This window comes from Embiotoca jacksoni, unplaced genomic scaffold (assembly GCF_022577435.1).
Source record: "Embiotoca jacksoni isolate LCO1_2020_lvr unplaced genomic scaffold, fEmbJac1.0.p SCAF_27, whole genome shotgun sequence".
NCBI classification, from domain to species: Eukaryota; Metazoa; Chordata; class Actinopteri; family Embiotocidae; genus Embiotoca; species Embiotoca jacksoni.
This window is the reverse complement of record NW_027185378.1, coordinates 5341878-5368239: the sequence shown is the minus strand read 5'-3', so window position 1 is coordinate 5368239 and position 26362 is coordinate 5341878. Positions and strand designations below refer to the sequence as shown.

At 42.8% G+C, this 26362-nt stretch overlaps 2 protein-coding genes across 2 annotated transcripts; one reads left to right on the top strand and one right to left on the bottom strand.

Annotated features, from left to right (window-relative positions):
• Positions 1-8042: 8042 nt before the first annotated feature.
• Positions 8043-16572, top strand: fosl2 (FOS like 2, AP-1 transcription factor subunit). The gene is made up of 4 exons (XM_069160929.1): positions 8043-8883; positions 11693-11947; positions 12217-12324; positions 13775-16572. Exons 1-4 carry the CDS (start codon positions 8755-8757, stop codon positions 14315-14317), a joined length of 1035 nt encoding a protein of 344 aa, XP_069017030.1. The 5' UTR covers positions 8043-8754; the 3' UTR covers positions 14318-16572.
• A 6944-nt stretch (positions 16573-23516) lies between these two features.
• Positions 23517-24812, bottom strand: LOC138205084 (potassium voltage-gated channel subfamily S member 3-like). The gene has a single exon (XM_069160742.1). It carries the CDS (start codon positions 24810-24812, stop codon positions 23517-23519), a length of 1296 nt encoding a protein of 431 aa, XP_069016843.1.
• Positions 24813-26362: the final 1550 nt, after the last annotated feature.

Genomic DNA, 26362 nt, shown 5'->3' with positions numbered 1-26362 from the left:
CTGACCCGGCTCAGAAGTCCCCCGCACACTCGCGGTCTTCTCTCCTCTCGGGCCCTGTTATTTGTTCACTTCTTCCACCACATGCTCCAACGTTTCCCCTTCTCTCTCCTCTGTTTGTGCCCGAACAGCGTTCCATTCTTCTTTGTCTCGAGGTACAGCGTGCCTGTGACGCACTTCCTTCCATTGTATCAGGAACTGATACCTTAACACTTGTGAAGTTACTTTCAAAGTGTGCGTCGGGGTGTGTTGATTGGAAGGTGCTTTATGCTCAGTGCAGGTAATTATCTGTCTCCACTTGGCTACTTGCCTGTCGTCACTTGATTAAACAGCGCTGCATGTTAAATTACAGAATAAAGCTCTTTGCTTCACTCCAATCTCCTGCGACTAAATGTAGTTTGTAGTTTCCAGCGAGTAAACCTGCACAATCACATGAAAACAAATTGTAGCTGAAGTTGAGTCAGATGATGTTTCCTCACTACAGCAGCAAAAGAGCAAGAAAGAAAGATGGCATTAAATAAAAACGCGACCACATCCTTATTATCATCTCACTTCCAGCCCACCACTGCTCTTTTAGTCTGAGAGAAAGCACAAGTTGCGGTGACGGATTTATTTGTGCTTGTGCGAAAGTTATGAAAGAAAAAAAAAAATGAAATGGTTGAAATGCGTTTGTTTACTGTAAAGAGAGAGTAGGCTCCATATCCAGCAGTGATGTGTAAGCTGGTTTCAGGTTGCAACAATTTAACCACATGTCAGCCCTGTAGGAAAGTCAGCGCTTCACCTTTTCTTTTAACTGACTGATATTTATGGAAGTAGAACCTCTTAGCATAATCAATACTCACTAAGAAAGGGTTAGTTCACATCGAGCTTAATAATTGACATTAAGCATATGCAATCACTTAATCACCTTTACAATGGTGAAAGCATTAGTTCAACATTTGCCATCGTGCTCAGACTCAAATGAAAAAAAAAAAAAATTCTAAAGCTCAATTTATAACATTATATCTGGCTTTTGTAATCCATAAACAAACCTGACTTGGTTAGCTGTTTTCCGTCTTAATGCTAAACTGAGCTCCTCTTCTCCTGGCTGTACCTTCATACTTTGACATGAGTGGTGTCCAACGTCTCATCCAGCTCTCAGTATAAAGGTTAATTTCCCAAAATGCCAAAGTATTTCTTTGAAGTAAAGGCAAGATTGTTAAATACCAAGTGATGAGACAATGTTTTGAAAATAAGTGTATACCACCTGTTGTCCATTGTCTTTACACATTTTACACAGATGTATACACCTTATAACATTATTATGGGTAGGGCTTTTTTTTTCTTCTTTATATGGTGATTTACAATTGCAAACATGAAGATGATTTACTGTGAGACACAGCTTGAAAAATTATTTTTCATCAGTCGTATTTGTCAGTCTCCAAAAACACTGGTTCCTTCATTTCTCATGGTAATTGCCCTGATTTTTCTTTTAATTGTTACACTCCCAGCTCAATCCAGTCTCACTTGAAAATGTATCTGCTACATCACAACTGTCACCCAGGAGAGCAGTGTTTGAGTTCTTGAGAAAGCAAAAATCAGTGTGGATTTATTTTAAGGAAGCAAATATATGAAGCATTAATTAACTTGCATAACTTACATGACTTAAGTCTTGTATGTCATGATCCTTATATAAATAATGGACATTTGGTGCCCAAAGCTAAGGCATCTTGACAGTGTGTCTACAATGCCACAGCAGGCATTTTTTTAAACAGTCACGTGACGTGGATGCAGGACAATAGAAAAGAATAGGCCCAAAAAATAAAACTGAATCTCCCAATTTGTGAACCATCATTCTGAAACAACACGTTTTGCGCTGTAGACCAATGTAGCCATTTCACATTTTCATGTTAGACTGTGTTTCCCAGCTTCTACTGGCCGGTTCATATCTTAATTTTGAGAGGACTCTTGTGACATCATCAGGATTATTTTTGTTCGAATGTACAGTGGGTACGGAAAGTATTCAGACCCCTTTAAATTTTTCACTCTTTGTTTCATTGCAGCTATTTGCTAAAATCAAAAAAGTTCATTTTATTTCTCATTAATGTACACTCAGCACCCCATCTTGACAGAAAAAAACAGAAATGTAGAAATTTGTGCAAATTTATTAAAAAAGAAAAACTGAAATATCACATGGTCATAAGTATTCAGACCCTTTGCTGTGACACTCATATTTAACTCACATGCTGTCCATTTCTTCTGATCCTCCTTGAGATGGTTCTACTCCTTCATTGGAGTCCAGCTGTGTTTAATTAAACTGATTGGACTTGATTAGGAAAGGCACACACCTGTCTATATAAGACCTTACAGCTCACAGTGCATGTCAGAGCAAATGAGAATCATGAGGTCGAAGGAACTGTCCAAGGAGCTCAGAGACAGAATTGTGGCAAGGCACAGATCTGGCCAAGGTTACAAAATAATTTCTGCAGCACTCAAGGTTCCTAAGAGCACAGTGGCCTCCATAATCCTTAAATGGAAGAAGTTTGGGACGACCAGAACTTTTCCTAGACCTGGCCGTCCAGCCAAACTGAGCAATCGTGGGAGAAGAGCCTTGGTGAGAGAGGTAAAGAAGAACCCAAAGATCACTGTGGCTGAGCTCCAGAGATGCAGTAGAGAGATGGGAGAAAGTTCCACAAAGTCAACTATCACTGCAGCCCTCCACCAGTCGGGGCTTTATGGCAGAGTGGCCCGACGGAAGCCTCTCCTCAGTGCAAGACATATGAAAGCCCGCATAGAGTTTGCCAAAAAACACATGAAGGACTCCCAGACTATGAGAAATAAGATTCTCTGGTCTGATGAGACCAAGATTGAACTTTTTGGCGTTAATTCTAAGCGGTATGTGTGGAGAAAACCAGGCACTGCTCATCACCTGCCCAATACAATCCCAACAGTGAAACATGGTGGTGGCAGCATCATGCTATGGGGGTGTTTTTCAGCTGCAGGGACAGGACGACTGGTTGCAATTGAAGGAAAGATGAATGCGGCCAAGTACAGAGATATCCTGGAAGAAAACCTCTTCCAGAGTGCTCTGGACCTCAGACTGGGCCGAAGGTTCACCTTCCAACAAGACAATGACCCTAAGCACACAGCTAAAATAACAAAGGAGTGGCTTCGGAACAACTCTGTGACCATTCTTGACTGGCCCAGCCAGAGCCCTGACCTAAACCCAATTGAGCATCTCTGGAGAGACCTGAAAATGGCTGTCCACCACCGTTCACCATCCAACCTGACGGAACTGGAGAGGATCTGCAAGGAAGAATGGCAGAGGATCCCCAAATCCAGGTGTGAAAAGCTTGTTGCATCATTCCCAAGAAGACTCATGGCTGTACTAGCTCAAAAGGGTGCTTCTACTCAATACTGAGCAAAGGGTCTGAATACTTATGACCATGTGATATTTCAGTTTTTCTTTTTTAATAAATTTGCACAAATTTCTACATTTCTGTTTTTTTCTGTCAAGATGGGGTGCTGAGTGTACATTAATGAGAAATAAAATGAACTTTTTTGATTTTAGCAAATGGCTGCAATGAAACAAAGAGTGAAAAATTGAAAGGGGTCTGAATACTTTCCGTACCCACTGTACAAAGCCACATTTTCACAGTTGGAGCAGCACTCCTCATGGAGAGTAAACTGCTCCTCTTGTGTAAAATGTGTGACATGTCCCTTTAATTAGGGGCTTTTCTTTTTCATAGCTTTTTGTGATACAAATCTTTCCGCCATATCAGCCCACTACCATTTCCACTGGGTGCATCAATTCCCTTTTGCAATTGTCACTGAATACTTACATAAGTGCTAATTAATTGTTTTTGCAAATGGGATGAGGGATTCAGGCTGAAAGCACAGCGGAGCAGTTTGACATGACTGTCTGGCTGTCTTAATATGCAGCTCAGAGAGATATGAACACGAGGAAGATGTTGTCGAGCAGCTGCAGGGCTTTTTACATACCTGAATGTGATTGGCTTTATTGGAGGACATGCAGCCAATGAATTCATATTCTTCTCTCCACAATCCCACACTCTGGAGGTCAAGATCGTTCAAATTATCCCCGTGTGCTGTTGTGTTTGACTGCTTTACATGAGTCACCAAGGCAACCAGTAAATGAAATCACTGAAGGATGCCTACTTTAATTCACAGGAGCTGCCTGCCAGCCTGGCATCCAGCCTCTTTTTAAATTCGTGCTCTTGCACAGTGGGCATCCTGATGAAACTGCTGATTCCTTTTTTTATTTTAAAAAAGAGTCCAACTTGGAGAGGACGCTGTGACGAGAGAGCAAATGTCCGCCACAACATTGCCAGTGTGAACCAGGTCTTTTGGGATAGTTTGAACACATTTTATAACAGTGAGAAAAACTAAAGCCCTGCTCTCTGCCACATTTACTCAGTTTACTGAAATGCACAGTGCACTTAGCCATGTTTCCTTGCTGCACTGCATGATAAAATAGCACATTAGGTGCGTTAACAGGCCACCAGCACAACATTAAATCCCACTGTCAGTCAATCTGATTCTTCTTTAACCCACTCGTTGTGCTCCTCGTCAGCACTTTGGAGCCTACGTGTGTCCTACTGGCAGCACCTGAGCTGAGAGATTAGCCATGCTGATCGTGTCGAGCTGTTATCCAGGTTAAGGTATTATAACTTGTCAGTGGAATGACGTGAAAGGGGAAAGAAAACAAAGGAATGCAAGGGCAGAAAAACGTGTAGTAGCAGACAGGATGATCACCGTGAACCCTGAACTCGCTGACTTTCAGTTCAGTCTTCACCTCTCTGTCTCACTCAGCTGTTTTCCTGCGAACTCTTGAGCAATGAAGTGATTGTAAATGCTCTTTTGAGTAAGTCTATATGCAAATCATTGGAATGTGTTTCTTCCTTCACAAAAACAGGTGGAGGCTGGCTCACTATCTCTCGCTGCATCAGACAACAAACCTGAGTCACAGAATTTAATCCACGGGGACTAATAACAGCAAATGGCACTTCAGGGAGTGACAGTCTGAGATTACTCACAGAGTCTTAATTGTAATGATGATAAGGGCAGAAGCAACACATGTCCCGCATGTTACTTAAATAAAAGTGTCAAAGTATCATTCGCAAAATGCACTTAAAGAATCAAATGTAAATGTATACACGCAACAAAATGTTTTTTTTTTTTCTTCTGGTTGATATTACCATATATTATTGGATTATTAAAATTGATGCCTGCATGTGTGGGCAATATTTAAATTGTGCAGATCATGGTTACATAGTTATGTAACAGTGGCATCTGGTAGTACAAAAGTGCAACATAAATTACTTAAACAGATGTAGAACATTCTTCCAACTTGCAGTGTTGGATTGCTTGACTGTAACAGCAAAATTAATAGGCTGTAATAAATAGGCTGTTTAAAAAGCAACCCACCTTGGGTAAGTGATTCTCTCCTTAATCTATTGTACTTGTAGAGGCTCTGGATCTCTCCAGGCATTTGTATCTTCAAGTGATGCTGGAGATGCCCGTGTGGGTGATCTATATCCAGTAGAATCTATAACAACTATAACATTATATTTTATAAACTAAGCAACTGCTCTGTATGCAAAAATAATTTAACTAGTTGAACAATTAGTGAACTGTGAGTGTTAACTAATTAAAAATTTAAAAAAAAAACATTAAAATGGTCTCTTCAGTTTATGCTGCTTTAAAGTTTTGCAGACCTTGCAAGGGAAAAGCCATGTAGCCTAAGTGAGATGCATATGATACAAGGATGATTGACTGTGGTAAATACATTTAAAAAAGCGTTGTATTGCCATTTAATATGTTTGGCATTATCTGCGACGTTATTATTCATTTTAATCAATAATTTTATATCATTAGGCCATCATTTTGATAGGGTTTTTTTTGTACTCCTCTTGACCAAAAGGGATAAATTAAACGGGAGATTTATTTGCTATCTCCTTATTGGGATATAGCTGGCGGTACCTGAACGCAGCATTACACGTCAGTCTTCAGCCTTCTTGAGTCAAGAGCACCTACACTGCGTCGGCCACGGCGAGGTAAGCCTCTTGCCTACACTGGTCTGTGGACATAATTGCTGTGTGGACTGCAGGCTGGATCAGTTGTTCCATATGCAGATGATTCCTTATGATGTGTGATGGAGGCACACCGACGCGTCAGTGGCGCACGGCCTGCGGATCAGCTGGCCTCAGTGCGCACACGACCCACGAGCCTTTATGTCACCTGACCTGACCCTCTCCTTGGAACCCGAGGAACTGATCGGCTGCCTCTGCATTGCCGTATTTTAGGCTCTCGTGTTTGTCATAGGTGGCAGAATCTGTTATTTGACATCCATGAAACTAATGACAAATTGGAGCAATAACGCCTGACTGACAGGCATCACATAGTGCTGTTTGTTGTGCATCCCAATTTTTTTGCTTGATATCTCATTACATACTTAAAGATCAAAATTGGACTCATATGGGAACAGAACCTGTCACAGTGCCATACCTTGCTTTACTCAAATTGACGCCGATGGGTGCATCTCAAATTATATTACAGCATTAATTATAGGACTATGGCAGATTAGATTTCCCCAAGCAATTTAGCAGAAACTGTGTCGCTTAGCAACACCGTCACCGTTCAAAAGCTCCGCCGCTGGCAGATGATAAACATTAATCATTAATTAATATCATTCAAATAAAGATTTATTGAACATCTGCGCGCTTTCTGTCACCGTTTCGAAACCAAACGTTCGAGGCGCAGCAAGTGCTCCGAGTGAGTGTAGAGAAGCATGAAAATCACTGCGCAGGTCAAAAGTTAATGCAGCGAAAATGACACCCTTTAACCTCGGAAAGGGTGACATATTGGAGGGCTGCGGTACCTAAGGTGTAATTGACGTGTTGGCGTTATGAGGAAGCGTATAAACTCATTCACTCGGTGGCAAGTGGTCACCTCAGAAAACCCCCTGCTGATTATTTTCCCTCGACACAACTTCCCCGACTAAACACTGCAGCTGAAACTTTTTGACGGGAGCGACTCTTTCTGGCAAAGATATGCGCAGCAAACAGCTTTAAGAGAGCTCAGCAGAACCAGTTATGGTGATACAGATTAAAATAGGAACCATAGCAAATTGGATTATACTTAATACGCCATTTTATATCGTGTAACGTGTCATATTCTGGGCGCCGTGCCCTTGTTTATGAGGTGCGTCCGAATTACAATTAGCACACATTTCACTAAGATCCCTTTGAAGCAGCCATGCTCCACTGATGTGTAGAGCAAAACCAGTGGGCCACATTAATTTGACCATCCGCGACGTACCGCGCGTATTGTGCCGTCTCTTTTGCGCTCCATGCCACCTCTCCAAATTACGCACAATACGCCAGTGCCAAATAACACAAAGACTCAATTGTGCAGAAACACTGCATGTCCAATTATTCTGAGTGTTTTTATTAACAGGAACAGTAGCAGATGAACGCGGGTGGATGTTGAGCTCGCCCGTCTTCAAGATGTGAGATGGTTACACGCGCGGCGTCAATCTGCTGTTGAAATATTTTAGTTTTCGGGTTAAGGACATGTAACCCACTGATGACGGATTCATTTTGGGACAGGCTAAAACTTCCAAAAGACGCTTTCAATGCCGTAAACTCGCCACTATTGCATGTCTCACGGCACGCGCCCATACGTTCTTAATCAATACGGTTTAATTATCGCCGTAATATCTTGGTTTCCCAGCACCGATTTGGTGACCGGACCGGGAACCGCACGCCGAGCTCCGAGTCCGAAGTGCAGCGCAGCGAGGGGAGGGAATCCCTCCAGTGTCTGACGCTTCTTTTACCAAGGAAACCCACATGCGCTCTCTGACGCAACTGCCCATTTTAGGAAACCTGCGTCAATGGACTGAAGCAAGTCAGACAAATAGTGAACTCCGCAGCAGGGCATGACGTCCGTAACAAAAAAAATAAATCTCTCGAGATGTATTTTGCTACTTTAACTGTATCCCAGCTTGTCTAGTATATCTCCAGTGTCCGCTGGGCGAAGGATGGTCAGAGCGGATCTTTCTTTTTCACTGCCTTATCCAGAAACAACCCCTCCCTGGTGGAAGTTGCAACGCCCAGGCGTGACGTAGGCTGTTTCGTTGGTGTTGAAAAGCCGTTGCAGTTCTTTCTAGTGCCATTGAAGTGAGTCATCTCTAGGAAGTGTGGTAAAAAGGAAAAGAAAAAAGTTAGAACTGTTCCGTGAACAACAGAGAGCTCAGAGTAGTGAAGTAGGCAAGGCGACGGAAAAATATTCCGAAGATTAGACAGGCTATAGGTTTTAAAGCGAGCGTTAACCTACGTGAGTCACTCTGTAACTGGAGGTTCACTTGTCTACTGGATTTGACTGCTGAAGGTGCGCTGTTTTAGTTTAGTTTAAGTTTGCGCACCTGAGAGGATCTTTACCAGGTTAGTATAGATCCACCTGAAACGCAAGAATAATAAGAGCACAATAAGAATATCGACTTTACAAGCAGGGCTAACACAAGAAAAAAAAAAAAAAAAAAAAAAAAAAAAGAGAGATAATAATCCGTAAAATGTTTTAGGTTTGTTTGAGGAGCATAATTGCACTTTGATTTTTGCCACCTCTTCTCTGGATATCCCAAATTCACAACGTCTCGAGTCAGAGGATTTTTCTGTTGGTGCCTTTTTACTGCGGGATTTTAAGAAAAGGGGTTTCAGAGCTCAAACAGTCTGCTGAAATCCTCCTCATTCCTGGATCATGTACCAGGACTACTCCGGGAACTACGACACGTCGTCCCGCGGCAGCAGCACTTCTCCGGCCCAGCCAGAGTCTTTCACAAGCGGCAGCAGCACGATCGGAAGTCCGATCTCTACCTCAAGCTACCAGGTAACACAAGGAAACTGATCTATTAATGATAGCCTAATATACAAAGAAATGCCCGTTCTTTTGAGTGCACGACCTTTTAGAATTTCAAATTGATTTATTTCCGTCACGATATATACCGTGCATTTACTCATTGTCCAGGTCGCCTGGGAAAAACACCGATGAACCCAATGACACCGATTGTATCGGTGACTCAACAGATGCAACACTCGATCTATGCACAAGTATTTCGGACACGCACCATTTGAATTATGTCATAGTCTAAATAGACATAACCTGATGGTATACTCTGATTAAATAGGTAATTTACCGATCTGCCCGGTGCGCAACTGGCAAAGACGCGTGAATTTGCGCACATAAATAAAACGTGTATTCTTCGAGCGGTAGCTATTATAAACCAAAAACTAATCAGGATTGTCACGTACAGGTGAATTGTGCGCTGTTCGGTGGTGGAGAAATGTGGTATTTGGATTTGAGTTCCGTGATTTCCAGATGTCCAAGTCAGGTGTACTTCCCTGTCCCTTTCGAGTACTCGTTAGTAAAACGGTAACATTTCTGGGCTCTTTGCGCCTATATAGCATCTTACTGGAGACGTATTATATGCGCATAAATTTGAATGTCGAGCCCTTCGTAGCATATTACATTCCCTGAGCCATTTACACTTTGCGCTGCCAGATAATAAACCGGCTAGAGATAAAGCACAGGCTACTGGGTCCAACGGGCATGTATATAGGCTACTGATTGATATCTTATAAACAAGAGGGTTAGGAGATTTATTGTTTATCGTGGCAGGTACTTCAGACATGTTGGACACCCATCGAAGGCATGTGTAGTTACAGAATGTGGTTTAAGTTAAGCTGAAGTTGTTCACGTTATTTGCGTGTCGACTATTAGATTCAAATGGTCATGGAGTCAGAGTGTAATCTAATTTGATCAGACAGGTCCCGGGCTGCACATGGCATATTTCCTCCAGCAGGAAGCGCGCTCAGACTGGGAGAACAGGGCCATCTAAAGCCTGTATTTCCTCACTGAGGAAGTGGCAATAATCAGGTTGTTTATCCCAGAGATTGTTTTACCACCAAACCCTGAAGTCCACCTACCGCTTTCATCAGAGGTTATCTAAATGAGATGCACTTTACATATCCTGTTGGTGTTCCAGTGTAATGCCATGACGACGCCGTGCCCGTATATGCAAAAATAATAGGATATAAATCCGGGAATAGCCATGTTGTTTATCCACACCCTAGTCTTGCGTATAGTGCACTTCTGTGGAAAAGCCTCGTCAGACTCACGCGACATTACGGTAAACGACTTTTTGGCCCGTATCTATCATTGCTCTGGTTCTCTGTAATCACACACTGGCTGCCTGTTTCCTATTACAGCGGGCTGGAACACGACTTCTTTGTTACGTTGATTGAGACATATCTACCCAAGGCATTTTTTTTTTTTTTTTTTTCAGTTTTTATTAGACCAATATAACATTTTTTTTATCAGACCAGGACTTTTGTCAGTTTTCTTTGGAACAATGACTCCACTGAACAATTATGTCCTTCGCCCTCATTTGCATACATTTATCCATTCCTTTATTGAATTGGAATTAGAATGATTTCATTTTGAAGCAAAACTGGCCAAACATTCCGCTCCCATAATTCTGGATAACATGTCTGGCTTGTTACAGCTGGCTGCTTCCCTCCTTACTGGAACTGACCGCGTTTCACATGTGCTTAACAAATCCCATACACAATGACTCACCAGATAAACAAAGGTCCAAAAGACTGCCGGGATATCCGACGGAAAGTCGGGAATCGCGGGGATATGGGGACGTGCGTAAAATTACGCACAAAGCCAGGCAGCCCTTCTGTCTCAGAAACATGAAGCAACACTAATCTAACATCAGTTCTCATACTTGTTATCTTTTTCCAAGCCCTAGACTGTGATATAAAGTGTATAGGTTGTAGATAATTATACATTTACATTTTTAGGTTACATGAAAATTTGAAAATAAAAGTGAGGATTTGTTGCAAAAGTTGAGAGGCTTGGGGACACACTGTACCATCCTTCATCGCAGTATGTCTTAAGAAGTGCTCACAAAACAACAGTTGCATCATCGCTTCTCTAACTTGTCCAATTTTTGGTTTCATAAAGAATTCCCTGTGGAATAATTAATCAAATGAGGAAAAGTTTATTCCAACAAATAATCTTTTTCAGTTTAAGATCGGCCTGTCGAAATTAACCCTCCCATTGTCCTCGGGTCAAAATGCTGTGTTCAACCAAGTTCTATTTCATTTCTATATTTTAATATTTTTTGGGATCATTGGTGATCATTCTTTAAATAAACCCTCACAGCCTCTTTGTCACCAATGATCCCAAAAAATATGAAAATAAAATAGAACTTGGTTGAACACAGCAGTGGGTCATTTTGACCCGAGGACAACGGGAGGGTTAATAGGTCTCTAATCCAGAGGTAACAATTCAGCAGTGCTGTTTTGTCTCATGGTTATTGTAGTAAAATGAGATGTACTTGACACCTTGGGCTTTCCCACATGAATCACAGCATGTGTCACTGTTCCACTCCAGGGGCTACATACACAGTGTTTTGCCTATGTGGATTGAATCATTACTATAAGCTTGAAATGTGGAAAATGTGTGAATTTGATCATGGTGGGTGGTGGTGCATGCATCCCTATGATTGTGCTGTAAGTAAAATAGAAACTAAGATGCTTATTGAATGTATCTACATGCAACTTCCAACCCACTTTTCTGGAACATTTTCTTACATTAAGCATCCCCTCTCATCCTTTCTCCTTCACAGAAGTACAGGGTTGACATGCCCGGCTCCAACAGTGCCTTCATCCCCACAATCAATGCAATCACAACCAGCCAAGACCTGCAGTGGATGGTGCAGCCCACCGTCATCACCTCCATGTCCAACCCTTACTCCCGCTCCCACCCGTACGGCCATCACCTGACCAATGGGCCGGGGCTGCTGGGGCACAACACGCTGGCTCGGCCCGGGGTCATCCGCTCCATCGGGGACGCCAGGGGCCGACGCAAGAGGGACGAACAGGTGAGGGACCGGGGATAACAATGTGGGATTTTTAAAGTGTGTTTGGACTGAACACTTTGTCGTTTTCATGAAACCATTGAAAACACGTTTTCTTAATGGCGAAGAAGTTCATTTTATCATGCCAGTAATTTCTATGTATCATTGTTATTCTGCTCACAACCAGCCAGTAATACCCAGTTCTTGTTTTGGCCTCTTCGCTTTATATCGATCATGTATGTCTGTCAAACAACTTATTTTTCCTGCTATGTTCTTTCTTCATTTGCCCTCAGCTTACCCCAGAGGAAGAGGAGAAACGGAGGGTGAGGCGTGAGAGGAATAAGTTAGCAGCGGCCAAGTGCCGCAACCGCAGGCGAGAGCTCACCGATATGCTGCAAGGGGTGAGTAGAAAACTGGAGCCCGCAGATCAGTGGCAAAATCTTCTTCTGGGTTCTTCTTTAATCACATGAAACAATCACAAATCAGTGATGGCGTATGTTGTTTTTTTGGCAACCAGCTTTAGGTAATCACACCTGTCCTTTCTGGGGTTTTTTGAGAAACGTTTTCATGCTTATTGTTTTGCAGAAAATTCCAAAGGAGCAACAAAAATAAATGATTTGCACACACAGGATACACAGTGCTCAGGAGAAAAGAAAAGTCACTCTTGTTCAGAAGCCTGGCTGGAGTCCAGATTTTTGACGAGTGATTGAACTCCACACCTAAATTTACAACCTCACATTACTGGTTTGCCTCTCGCTGTGCGCCTGAGTACAAGGTCTGAGTGAAAAGATGACAGGCGATGAAAAGCTTTTTGTCTCGGGCAGCTGTAGACAGAGGTAGGGCTGCCTCGCGGCTCTGCCTGGCAGACAGTAACGGCATCTAAATGGACTAATTAGCCGAATTACAGTGAGGTTGAGCTTGTCAGGCCTTAAAAAAAAAAAACAGGAATGGAATTTGCTGCAGGCAGCTGTCTCCATGAATGCAGGACATTTTGTAAAAGGGGCAAATTGCTTGTCTCACAATCCCACATAGAGACATGCCGTGTGCGCACACACACATATACAAACCCACTCCACAGCCAGTTCTGCCAGGGGAAAAAATGCCCTTCCTGCTTCACACACCTGTTTTAAGAGGAAGTGTTGCTTCGCAGTGAAATTTACTTCAATATTTGTTATGTCTTGTATAATTTCAGTGTCTCGTTTACCTCCTCTCTTCGTCGCTTGTGTAAAAATTCCTCATACCTTTGCCCATGATTCAAAGTTCTCAGACAGCATGTCATCTTATCTTTATCTGCCCGATGTCTGGGACTGACAAACGGCGTTTAATGAGATACGTCTTTGTCTTTTATGTGACACATTAATGACGCACTGTTGATGCAGATCTCATATCTCAGAGACACAAACAATACACAGTCATTATGTGACACTCAAATTCAAGCAGAAGGCTTTGAGATTACACGTTGTTAGTCCAAATGGCTCATGACAAATTCTTGGTTTAATGCGTGATTGTACTTTAGGAAGCTGAGGCAAACAAACAGTGCCCTCTTTTGGCATTTTAGAGAATCACTTATACAGACTGGCTACGTTACTGCTGAGAAAACTGAAGCTTTGATCAGGCCGAAGATACTTTTGTCATTAAATATCTATTTAAAAAAAATTATATTGTAACGTGGTGTTACCAAATTAAAAGCAATCGGCTGAGAAGGTGGCCCAGAGGTTAAGGTGTGCAACATAAATGCAACTTCGCTTGTAAATGTCTTGCTAGTCTGTAGGGTTCTCAGCTATGTCTGTGTTGTCACATCCCATGCTAGGATGCCTGTACTCAATTTTATTTCCTGTTTTCAATTAACAGGAGACAGAGAAGCTGGAGGAGGAGAAAGCCGATCTGCAGAAGGAGATAGAGAGCCTGCAGAAGGAGAAAGACAAGCTGGAGTTCATGCTGGTTGCTCACAATCCCGTGTGCAAGCTGCCCATGGATGAGCGCCATCAGTCGTCAGGGCACCAGCAGCAGCAGTGCGGCCCGCTCCCGCTGACCATGCGCCCCACCATGGGCACGCGGGCTCACATGAACCATATAGTGGTGAAGCAGGAGCCGGAGGATATGGAGGAGAACGTGGGCAAGTCTCAGCGCTCCGTCATCAAGCCTATTTGCCTCGGTGGCAGCGGGGGGATGTACTGCCTCGACGGAGACAGCCTGAACACGCCGGTGGTGGTGGCGTCCACCCCGGCTGCCACGCCAAACGCTCCGAGCCTCATATTCACCTACCCAAACATGCTGGAGCCCGACAGCCCCTCGCCATCCTCCGAGTCCTGCTCCAAGGCCCACCGGCGCAGCAGCAGCAGCGGCGACCAGTCCTCAGACTCCCTCAACTCGCCCACCCTCCTGGCCCTCTGAGCGAGGGCTTGGCTCGGCGCGGCTGAGACACAAACACTGTGGTTGAAAGCAGACATGAGGATCGACTGCGCGCCCCCCCCCCCCCTTCCTCCAGTGTCTTTAAAGACCCAAGAGCACATTCAAAAGTCCAGACCAAGCTGACCATGTGAGCTGTTTCCCGTCCAGAGGGAGACCCACAAGGGCTACGCCGCGTGTTTCTTCTCGTTCTGCTTCAGTGTAAAAAAAAAAAAAATATTTGTCAAAGTGTGTGCACCGACCCTGAAAAGCATCATCCCTTCGCCATTTCAACTCCAGAGTGTCAACTTGTTTACTGGGCAGACGGTTCTGAAGAAAGACATGCCAAAATCTGGCAATCATGAATTGATGTGACTACAACCAGAGAGCGCGTTGTTAATATATTTTTTTGAAAATGTTTTAAAAAGCCATGTGGCCGACACCTGCACTCTGCCAAGATGAATCAATAAATAAATCTCTTAAGCGAGGTCAGCACTCGACTGGAATTTCTGGGGAGAGAAAGAGACAATGAGCAAAGACTTCCTCTCATCTTTTTTTCCATTTAGATTTGTCCTTTCGTAACTTGGAACTTGATTCAGGATAGCTTCTACGAGTGTGTACACATTTCTGATGTTATTACCATCTCTTTAATTGTATTTATGGCCTGTGCTGATAAAATTTTACAAAGTGTTTTGTTGAGACATTGTCCTCTCCTTTAATCTGCCTGTAGAAAAGCAACGTGGTCGCCTGCAGGGTGACCAAAGTACTCCTCAGTGTTGCAAAAGGATACGAGCCAATTTTCAATCAATGACTAGTTCCTCAATACGCTATACTTTCTATTTTGCCATAGTGGCTTGACTTTACAGTAGTATTGGTGTGCTTTTCCTCAGTGATTCTGTACCTGAACTTTACAACCTGTTTTTGACAAAGTGTATGTGATTTACATTGATGTCAGGGATATCTCTCATGTGTAGTAGAACCCCATTGTGAAGAGCGTTGCAGGACTGCTGGCTGCTGAATGGTCTAGCCAAAGTGTTGCGGAGGTGGTACTATACTGTATGTAGAGGGACGATAGACTTCATTGCGTGTCATGTCAAGAGAGGTTCGTCTTTTATTCGCTCAGACTTTTCAAAACGTTTGAACAAAACCCTCCTCAGCTGGACTTTGTCCTTCTTTGTTTCACACGTCCTCTAAACAAAGGTCTTACCTTTTTCAACACTGCCTCTCGGGGGCAGGTCAGGTTTCAAAAAGCCAAAAAGGTTTGTATGACATGTAATTCGTCCGTCTTTGTCTAAAAGGGGGGATTTTGCTCAAATTTGAAAAAAGCCACTGTGGTCTAGACTGTCGCCAGCTGCCAATGATGTCAACCCTGTTTATACTGTGTTTGTAAATCTGTCACTTTTAGTAAAGAAACTATGTTTAAATTCATCTCAGATGTGCTGATATATGGGTGTGTGAACACATGCCAACGTCGAGGTACTGGAAACTTAGTGGAAGCCTTACTGGGTTAAAACAAAGGCCAGACACAGTTCACTTTTTGACAATAAGGAAATGATAAGGAGACTCTCTCTACAGCTGGCCTGACATGAAAGAGTGGACACTTTGAGTTCTATGAAGAAGTTCTTTGTCGTTATTTTTGCGGGTTTTTATCTAAAAGGGATGAGGGTTTAAAATTCGATGCACTGAGAAGGACAGAACAGCGATATCTGAGACTGTTTTTTGTTTGTTTACTTCAGACATTCCTAATGAATATATTGTCAGGGGTTGCCATCTTTGCTCGAACCCTTTTTATCATCAGAGGAAAAGAAAAAAGTTGTGGTCGGAAGACTTTTGTTGCGCTGGATGCAGAAAACAGACTTTGCAATTCAATACAAGCTGCTGCTACTTGTTTGGAAAGAACATGACGGCTGTTTATCTTTGAATGATGTCGGAATTAAGGTCACTGGTATTGTGGTATATTGTGTCATGCAACAGGAAATCTTGAATCCTCTACGACAACATAAACAGGTGAAATAATAACCAAAAACGTAACTATGTCTTTATGTTGAAATATTCTGGAGCCCCTCGACACACATAGGAAAGCCATTGACTGTAGATCTTCTACTGTACATGTCATCTACTGTCTGTCGCCTGTTTTCAACTACTATTACTTCTTTTCCAAATGCTTTAACTGTTTAAAATGATTCAAAATGAATAAAAACAGCAATATGTATAGCAGTGTTTGTTAATTTAAAAGAATAATAATAAAAAAGTCATTTTCAGCTCTGAATTGTTGTTTTTTTGTTCATGGGAATGTTCGTACAATAAGGGACATCGGCTGTGATTCAATCCAGTATTCATAATGTAATAACTCTATTTATTTATTTATCATTGCAGTTATTCCAAAGTATGAAAGGCCACTTGACTATTTTTTGGAAATTAAAAATATCAAACTAAAACTCAGGTTAGCAACAAGCAGTTTGTTGTTGTTGTTTTTTTTAAAAAGGACAAAGAACAAAAATTAAAAATAATTTTTATTCAAAAGTATTGCAAATGTTATTTACATTGCACACATTTTGTTCCTGGCAAAGAAAGTGCAATGCATATTACACAATCTTCAAGGACAATGTTCGAGTAATATAAAGAAGTATCGTATTTATTTGTCATCTCCTGGCAACATCTTATGTCAACACACATTACTTACATAGACTGTGATGAGAAAACACCCTGTTGAGATAAGCATTACCTTTTCATTATAGTGCTGATAATAAACCATTACTAGCAGTATTTATTGCCAGACTGTTGTAATAGACTGCATGACCTTTATCTTAGTCTGACTAGCTTCATAATCTTAGTTTCAATGAACTCAAAATCATCATAACATCATATTAAAAACATCAGTCAAGCTCACAGGAGATTTGTGTTTTAGTCAAGTTTGACAGACTATAAAGAAAAATGTTGCTTCATGGAATGAATTTGAATTTACAGTAACATATCCACATTATACAGATAAATGCATTATTTTGTATTATCAGTATTAATTGAATATAAGTTGACAATCAAAATGAGTTCATTCACAAATAAAGTGTACATAATTCTCCAGGCCCGCTGAAAAATAGAGCTGGTCTGTCAGTAGCTCTTGGATGAGCTACACTTTTATTGGAAGAGGACGGCACTGGCCTTCTGCAGGCTATAAAAGGTGCAATAAACCCACACAAGTGGAAAATTCGTATCTGAACCAACTGACATAAAATGAAATGTCATACAAACATCCTGACGCTATCACTGAAAACGTTTATTTCTCCATCCCTCTGTACGACGGAGAGCATAGATTTTAGAGTTTAGATGTTTAGACTCACAGATTCGTAAAGAAGTTGTTTTTATTTTAACATCATATAAAGTGTTTAGTTCCATTATCGCGTGTGGCTCTGCTGGTAAAGTGAATCGTGTGACGAGTGTGTTTAAATCCAAATCGCGAGTATTTGCTGCCCTCAAGTGGTCATTAAAGGGCAATGCAACACTTGGTTGAAACGGAAGTGAATTATATTCCCGGCGGGTCTCTATTGCGAATCAGTTCAATTCAATTCAGGGCAGAATGACCACGCGCCGTGGTCCCAAATGCAATTTACAACTACAAAAGAACATACAGCAAGCAAATCAAATAATAAACACCTACATTATCGTCATAAATGTTCACAATAGGGAGAGACCAAGGCTTTATGCGTAACGCTGGGATGTTTCAAGGATGATGTGCTTGGTAAGTGTCCTTTTGAAATGATGTAAATATTTGGTGAACTGGTCTGCGTTAAAACATTCTTTGACAGATGAATAAGAAAGTGCTACAAGAGGTCAGGAATGCACAGTCCTCCAATAAAGTGCTTAGCATTTCACAACTGTGAAACACTTAACCCTTACTACATTATATAATTATTAGAGATAATTAAGACAAAGTGCGTCATTGCCTTCATTTCTATGTGCTGCTATTGATGTCCACTAGGTGGCAGTAATCACTTATTTAGGTTGTCATGGATGGGCTGCGGCGATACCTGCTGTTGATAAAAGACTAATTTGATTAGAACCTAATTTTAATTTTTTTTTCTATATAAGGTTAGTCAAAGTGAAATGAAGTCACGATGCTACTCAATGTAATATGAAACTTCAGCTGTTTATTATATATTTTTTAAACTTCTTCTAATCAATTAGGCTGCATTTACAAGTAAGGTGCCAAATGAATACACTTGAAACCTCAGAGTGCTGCTCGCACTTACCACCAGCATAGGTTAACCAGGGTTTACCTATTTCGTAGTACCATTTCATACTGAAGCCAATCAGTGTTACACTCGGGTCAGCAACGGATGCCGTTTCAAAATGAAGTACAATAATCCATTCAGTTAGACATCAAACCCAAATGCTTTCTGCGGATGTAAGTTGCTGCAGAGTAAAAGGAGTCAAACGGAACGGATACTGCCTGACAATAAACTAATCCCATTTTGGTGGTCAAAGGGCAAAGGTCAAGGTTAGTGTGACCTTACATCTGTCCCATTATGATGAACACGATGTCTCAGAAATGCTTCGAGGGAATCTTTCAAAAATGTTGCCGAAAGTTCACTTGGACTCGAGCGAAAGCTTGTTCTCACCTGCACTGCTAACGTGAAAAATAAATCCATTTTGACGACATGCTGTACAATCACTTTTTTTTTTATCACATTTTAGACGACATACTAAAGTATGACTTTTTTCATATCTCCTCCACCTCAGCAATTTTCCTTTATAAAGGCAGATTACAAAAAAAAAAAAAAAAATTCTCTCATTCCTACTTGACAAATGAGCACAAGTACATTTGCTATTTAAACAATGGACACTGGGCGGGAAAATAGCAACCGCATCAGTCTGAGAGTAGTAGACACCGGCTGTGTGCTTCGAGGTGCTTTCTGCTTCTTTGTTTGGATTTCAGGGTCATGTAACTTCCTTCTCATCTTTCCAGACAGCACTAAAAAAGAATTTAAAATCGTAATGCCATATAGAAAAATCTGGTGCCGACCTTTGAGATAGTACAGAGGAGTTTTCACAACCATTCACATCCAGCAGCATACTGACAGGGTTTAAATCCTTGTAATATGGCAGAAGAGCGTAAACTGATTGTGTTTTTGGAGCAGCGCCCTTCAAATATCAATAGCTGAAATCCTAGCGTGGGCACTTTCCGCGAAATCAAACGCTGAGTTTCTGGGACGTTTCAGCCCGCTCGGGCTGAGTCAGGTGGTTGGCACTGAGACGTCGTGTAATTTAATCGTTACAAATAAATGCGCGTGTACTGCAAAGACATCTATAACTTTGAAATGATCGCAGACCGTGCACTGGTGTAAGTTTATCTAGCTTTCATTCATTACAGAGAACATTTGACGATACCCGTTCCTCGTATCCTTCCCGCTCTTTCCCGTCACTGTCACGTGTGCTTGGGTTTAATCGATTTTCACCCTGAGATCTGATTGCGGCTCACATTGAATTTAAGACAGCATTTTTGTTCGGGTGATATTTCAGCCAGAAACGGTGCACGTGTTTTTACACTGCGGTAAAAGATGCCTTTCAACGATACATCTTTGGTTGTGAGTGAATGCTGAGTGGGCAGAAATACTGGTAACTGCAAGGGCAAATGAAGGGAAATTGTGAATCTGGTGAAACTAATGAGAAAGTAGCAACACACCAAAAGGCAAGCAACAGAGCTAAAAAAAAATAAAAAAAAATACAAGGAGATATTGAGACGTGACCCTGTGTGATAGTCATTTACTGCTGTGCAGGCGATTTTATTTGCTACAGTAAAGTCAGGATGAGGCTGCAAATATTATTCTTAGCTTCTCATGTGATGACGCACTTTGAGACAATAAAACATCCTAAAGTGGTGTTTGTTACATGCTTGAGAGATAAATAATGCTTTAATGCTTTTTACAACTTCGAGAGAAGTCGGGCAAAGCTATTAACCAGCAGATTTCTGCAAGTAAAGCACAAGTATCAATCTTCTAAATGGAGGATACCAGCAAATGCACACAATAAAAGGAATGTTCCGTACAGTGATGTGTTCTTAGATACTGGGTTGCATTGCAATAGACAATTACTGTCTCACGCTCGTATGCCACCCAGTCAAGTTGCACTTGACATTAATGTATGTCCAGACTCGTATAATATATGTAGTGAAGACGATGGAGGAATCCTAACGTGTTCACATGCTTGGCCACTAAAGCTGATTCTGACAGAGTACAATTTGTAACCATGACAGCAGACGATGCTTCCAGTAGAGATGTTACGGCGAAGAAGCTACAAGTCGAGGATGCTTCGCTCACACCTTCGACCAGATCGTAGTAGATTGTGGTGTCACAATTAGTGTCACCAATTCAATATCCAATTTAAGATTAAATGTGGTCACAATTGTCAGGAGTCCTGTTTTCCTCCGTTTTGCCCCCGATCTCCTCTCCTCCCGTGTCCCCTCAGTCTCCTGTCTGCTTGTTCTGTGTCCTCCTCTCCTCTCCTCCCGTGTCCCCTCAGTCTCCTGTCTGCTTGTTCTGTGTCCTCCTCTCCTCTCCTCCCGTGTCCCCTCAGTCTCCTGTCTGCTTGTTCTGTGTCCTCCTCCCCTCACCTCCCGTGGCCACGCCCCTCACCGGTCCCAGCAGCTGCAGCCACTCACCCCGGATCACCTCCTGCAGGTGTGCTGCATCTCCCTGATCACCTCCCCGGACTATATGTACCCTGCCCCTGCACTCCTCTGGTTGTCGGTTCATTTGTTAGTTACCTGTCCGTCCTGTTCCCGTTCCTCCGGCTCCTGCTCCTCCTGCGGAGCTCCCTGCCGGAGTCACCAGTCGGTGGAGTTGCCCTCCCGACTCAGAGGATTATTGACTCCGTTTCTTCCAGCGGTCCCGTCCGCTGGTCTGCCAGCTGCCCTGCCAGCCGTGTCTCCCCGGATCTGTCGGTTGAGTTGCCCTCCCGACTGGGAAGCAGATTGACGTTGTAGGTACCGCCTTTTGTTTGTTTGTTTGTTTGTTTGTTTGTTTGTTTTTGTTTATTGGAATAAAGACTGTATTTTGGAACTGATACCCAAGTCTGTGAGCCTGCATTTGGGTCCTGGTAAACACCACCTCGTAACAACAATCTCCCCTTCTGTTCCTGAGTGAGAGCGTCGCATTCATAGTAATGGGAAAGGACATGATGTAACAGTGCCTATGTCTTTGACCACCAAAAGACTTGTAAGTTCATCTTTAACCCCACGTGACCATTTGTGCCAAATCTGAAAAAAAAAAACCCACCACCTGACATTCCTGCAAAATCATGTTTGTGGACATTATGCGGACGTGGGTTCAGAGTGAAATGGACTTTTCACCTTTGATCACCAAGATCTTTTCAGTTCAACCTTTCGTCAAAATAAACTTGTTACTTGTCACTGTAACAACCGGTTTGACAGAGCTCAAATAAAATGTACCTTTGCAATGGGAAAGGTCAAAACTTCTGTTTCTTTAGTTGGCTTTTTCAGCACGTGAACTTCCCTGCATGTCAGTTGTTAATGCGTATTCTGTCAATAACATCCTCTTCCTGTTAACAGCCTGGAGTGCAGGCTTTGAGAGTTTTGCTTCTAGTCATTCGATTTACCCGAACAGTACAGAAAGCAGCTTTGTGTTCCTGCGTAGAGAATCACCTGGCTGACCTTCAATGCCGAGATGACCACAGATATTGCTGACGGTGACTTTCATTTGGAAAGACTGAAGCCATCAACTGAATCAAGAGTGCAGTGCTTGAGTGACTTTTAAGCGTAAAGGGAAAGGTGCAGGAGGGGGAACCCAAGCAGGAAAGGTGACCATGCCACCGAGCGCTGATGTAAACATTTATTTCAGGACAGAAGCCTCAAACTACTTGGCAATTCTCTGACCGCTGACGGCTGCACTCTGAATGCTATCGGCTGCCACGGAGAGTAATCTGACTACGGATCACAACGTCGTCAGGGGCCACGATGTGTATAAAAATGAGTTGTCCACAGCGTTGGCATCATTTGGAGGGCAGCTGAGACATTTGGCCCGTTCTCATTGATCGGCACATTCTTATCAGTGGAAGACAAAACACGGATACGCTACATACTGTAGATGAAGGTGACTGCGGCAGGAGGGGAGGGGGGGGGGGCGTTAAAACACGGCACCATTCGATGTTTTGCTCGCATACAGATTCAACACGCGAATATTAACCGAGTGGAAGAAATGTGACTCCTCAAAATGTTAGTAATGCAAACAAAGACCGAGTTGCTTCATTGTGAGGTTTATTGTTGCATGTTTAAAGTGTATTGATACTCCTCGTAGGGGGCATCTGTGAATTCAGCATCTTCCAGGGATTTGTATCGACTCTCAACTCGGGCACATTGATTGAGAGCTCATTGCACTGACGACCGAGCAAACGCCACCAAGCCTCTCGCTGGGTGAAGCAATTAAAAGCATTTTGAAAAAAAAAAAAACACAAAAGCGACACGACACAATGACGCATGGATCGATAGCAGATGAGGACTGCAGCAGCGTGGTGGGACTGGAGACGGGCTCGGGCGAAGGAAACTGACGAATACAGAATGCTGCGTCATGTCTAAAACACCTTTTTAAAGATGGTGGGAAAAACTGAATTTGAATGAATTTGTCCAATTGGAGAGAATAAATGTTATACTTTTGTAACTTTTATAAGAAGCAATTACTTATTCTCCGCTAACAAATACAAAGTTTAATATATAAGCAATAAAACCCACCAGTGGTCTTTTCAGCGTAGTTGCGGGTTTTGGTGCCCCGGCCTTGCTTGGTCTGTTATGAACATGCAGTAGCTAATGATATCCAAGTTCAAATAGATTTTACCGTGTGACTGACTTGTCTGGTGTGTTGGCTCACTGTAAATAAAATAAACGACAATAATAAAATAAATAATCCCGTAACTGTCCTTTGTAAGCTTTCCAACCCATAGTATGCAGAAGTTACTGTTCCTTGTAATTGCTGTTCTACTGTAATTGTGGACATGCTTGATTACTTTCATGCAGTTTATTAGGCAGCTGAGCATTTGACTTTGCTCATGGAAAATGTTGAACCTCGTCCTGAGTTTTTAACTGTCGCCTGTGTGTCTGCTAATACTTCTCAGGAGATGTGCGCGATGAATGACTTGAGAGTTCTTGACGCTTTGTTCTTGGACTCTTCAGAAGAAAGCTGTGTTTGCTGGAGAGGTTTCAGTTATTGTTTCTCTTGAGAGCCAAGTGTCTTTGCTTCTGATAGAACTTGGAGAACCTATTGAAGATGTTGGTGATGGGCAGAGCCACGATCAGCAGCCCACAGATGATGCACAGAGTTCCTATCAGCTTCCCAGCTAAAGTAACAGGGAAGGTGTCCCCGTAGCCGACCGTAGTCATGCTAATGGTGGCCCACCACCAGCCAATGGGGATGTTCTGCAGCTCCGACTCTTCAGATTCCTTCTCTACAAAGTAAATGAGGGCAGAAAACATGGAAATGCCCACAGACAGGAAAAGCACCAGCAGCCCCACGTCCCGTGAGCTGTGCCGCATTGTGGCACCGAGAGAGCGAAGGCCAACCGAATGTCGAGCCAGTTTTAAAATACGAAACACTCTCATCAACCTCAAGATCTGCGCCACTTTGCCGACATTCCCCAGGTCTGTGTTCCCACCCTCGCTCATGATGTCACGGACTAAAGTGACATAGAAGGGCATAACTGACAGTAAGTCAATAATATTTAGAGGGCTGCTCAAGAACTTCCTGGCTGACGGTGCCACAGCCAAACGGAGAATGAACTCCGCAGAGAAGAACAGGACGCAGACGTTCTCAAAGAAAGTCAGCGCTGGATTTTCAATCTCGTTTTCATCGAGACCCACCTGATGGAAGTCCGGCATGCTGTGCACGCACATGGCTACGATGGAGACGATAACCACACTCAGGGATACCACGGCCATCACTTTGGCTGAGGTGGAGAAGCCCGGATTCTCAAGTCGCATCCAAATGCTCCTGCGGACGTTTGCACACCGGGAGCCTTCAAACAGTTCTATGTCGTCCTCCAAAACCGACAGCTCCTCGATGGAAGAGCCCGGGCTGGGCAGCTGCAGTTCATCACTCCTCCGATCCCAGCACTTGTTCTCGGCAAGCTCCATCAGTTCATGGAACCTGTTGGTGCAGCAGCAGTCCAGGTGTCGCTCCTTGATGCCCCAGTACTCGATCTCTTGGCAAAATGAGAGGATGCACAATCCATCCACCAGGTGGATTTTCCCGGTGAGGTAAAAGTTGAGAACGTAGCAGAAAAACCTCGGGTTGCGGTCGAAGTAGTACTCCATTTCAGAGGGGCTGAAGTCGTCGCAGAGCTCCAGGATGGCTTCATTGGAGCTGCAGCACAGGAGGCGACCCAGCCGTGTCTGCGGGAATCGTTTGAGCGCAGTGTGATCCATTCGTTGTTTGAAACCTCCGACGTTGACATTAATGAAGCGATCCTCGGGCTGATGGAGGATTTTGCCGTACACCATGATGAAGCTGCAAAAAGGCTCTTCCCAGAAAATCAGAGGCGGCGTTGCCTGCAAACAAACGAACCGAAATTAGAACACCTCACGCTTCGTTGCGTGTCATCTGATCACATTGAAGAGCATCACGTCGGTGCCATTAAGTATCGAGTTGCATCTGGGTTTCTGTGACACTGGAATGTGGAAGTGTCAACATCACTTCCTGAGGATTTTTTTTTTTATTTACACTGTACAGATCAAATGACGTGCTCTGTAACATTTGTGTCGTAAGTTACATCTGCTGCACACTTGGACAGCACTGCATATGGGATACATTTGCATGCAAGTTATATTATATTGTACTTTTTTTTAATTAGATGTGAAAGAAACGCAGCAGAAAGCCACCTAAGCATTATCACAAGAAGGACTGGCTTATTAAACCGAGCGTCCAACTTTTTGGAGCATAAAATTGATGTTTATAAAATTGCTGAGTGATGAACAGGCATCAATACCTGCTGTCGCTCCAGCTTGTCGCTCTAAAAACCAGTCGCACCGGGTTTACTTGTATTGTATTACGCACGGTGTTGTAGCGTTTCCAACTGCAGGAAATGGCCAGCCAAGGTCAGATTTGACACGTTTCTGCTGCAATAAAGACTCTGAAAACAACTTGAAAGCGTGACCAAAAAAAAACCCCTGATATTTAATGCGCTAATTAACGCGTGCAGCAATTTTTTTTTTTCTAAAATAACGGACAAAATAATAACCCAGCAGTTTCTTGTTTTACACGCCTCATTGACCCAACAACTGGAAGAAATGAGTAGAGCAGCTCACCTGACCATGTGTTGCTGCGTTGCGTCCCGTCGCTGTTTACTTTGCTCAGTCCAGAGCATACCGTGTACATTGCGCAGTGGACAGTAGGTGAAACGGGACAGTGGCGCGGTGCGGTGCCGTTTCCGAGTCGTGCGCAGGGCGGCACGCAGCTCCAGACCATCATGATGGCACCTTCATCCCATCTAACAGGCTGTCAGGAGTTCAACTTTTATGTTTCACGTGTTACCGTGCTCACATTATTCTCTGCGGCCTGATTGTTGTTTTTACTGTTTTCACCTATGTGGGTATTTTCTGGGTTTTGTTGGCTTTTGGTTTCAAGTGAGATGGAAAAAAAAAAAATTAATTGCAGACCTACCATCACAAAGCTAAAAGGTGTATAAAGCAATAAAAAAAACAAAAAACTAAATAAACAAGATGGAAATGGCAAATGAAACGAATGTAATGGAATATGAATTTGACAGAGATTGAAGATAAGCACAAGAAAGGAGAGGTGGAATATTACTTTCTAATTTTAGGGATTGCCAAATTAAAAACTATAATTCTCTGGTGTGATAGCAGATGAGAGGCCAAATGACAGGAGATGATGGAGTGAGTATTGAAAGGTCAACCGGTACAAGCAATGAAAGTGTGCAGGAGAGCTGGAAAAGATGTAGTGGGGATAAAGCTCTTAGAAGTGAATGTCATGTTTACAACTTAGTAGCTATAAGGGATTGGAAACGTGCATGTTAAAACATTTATGTAATGGT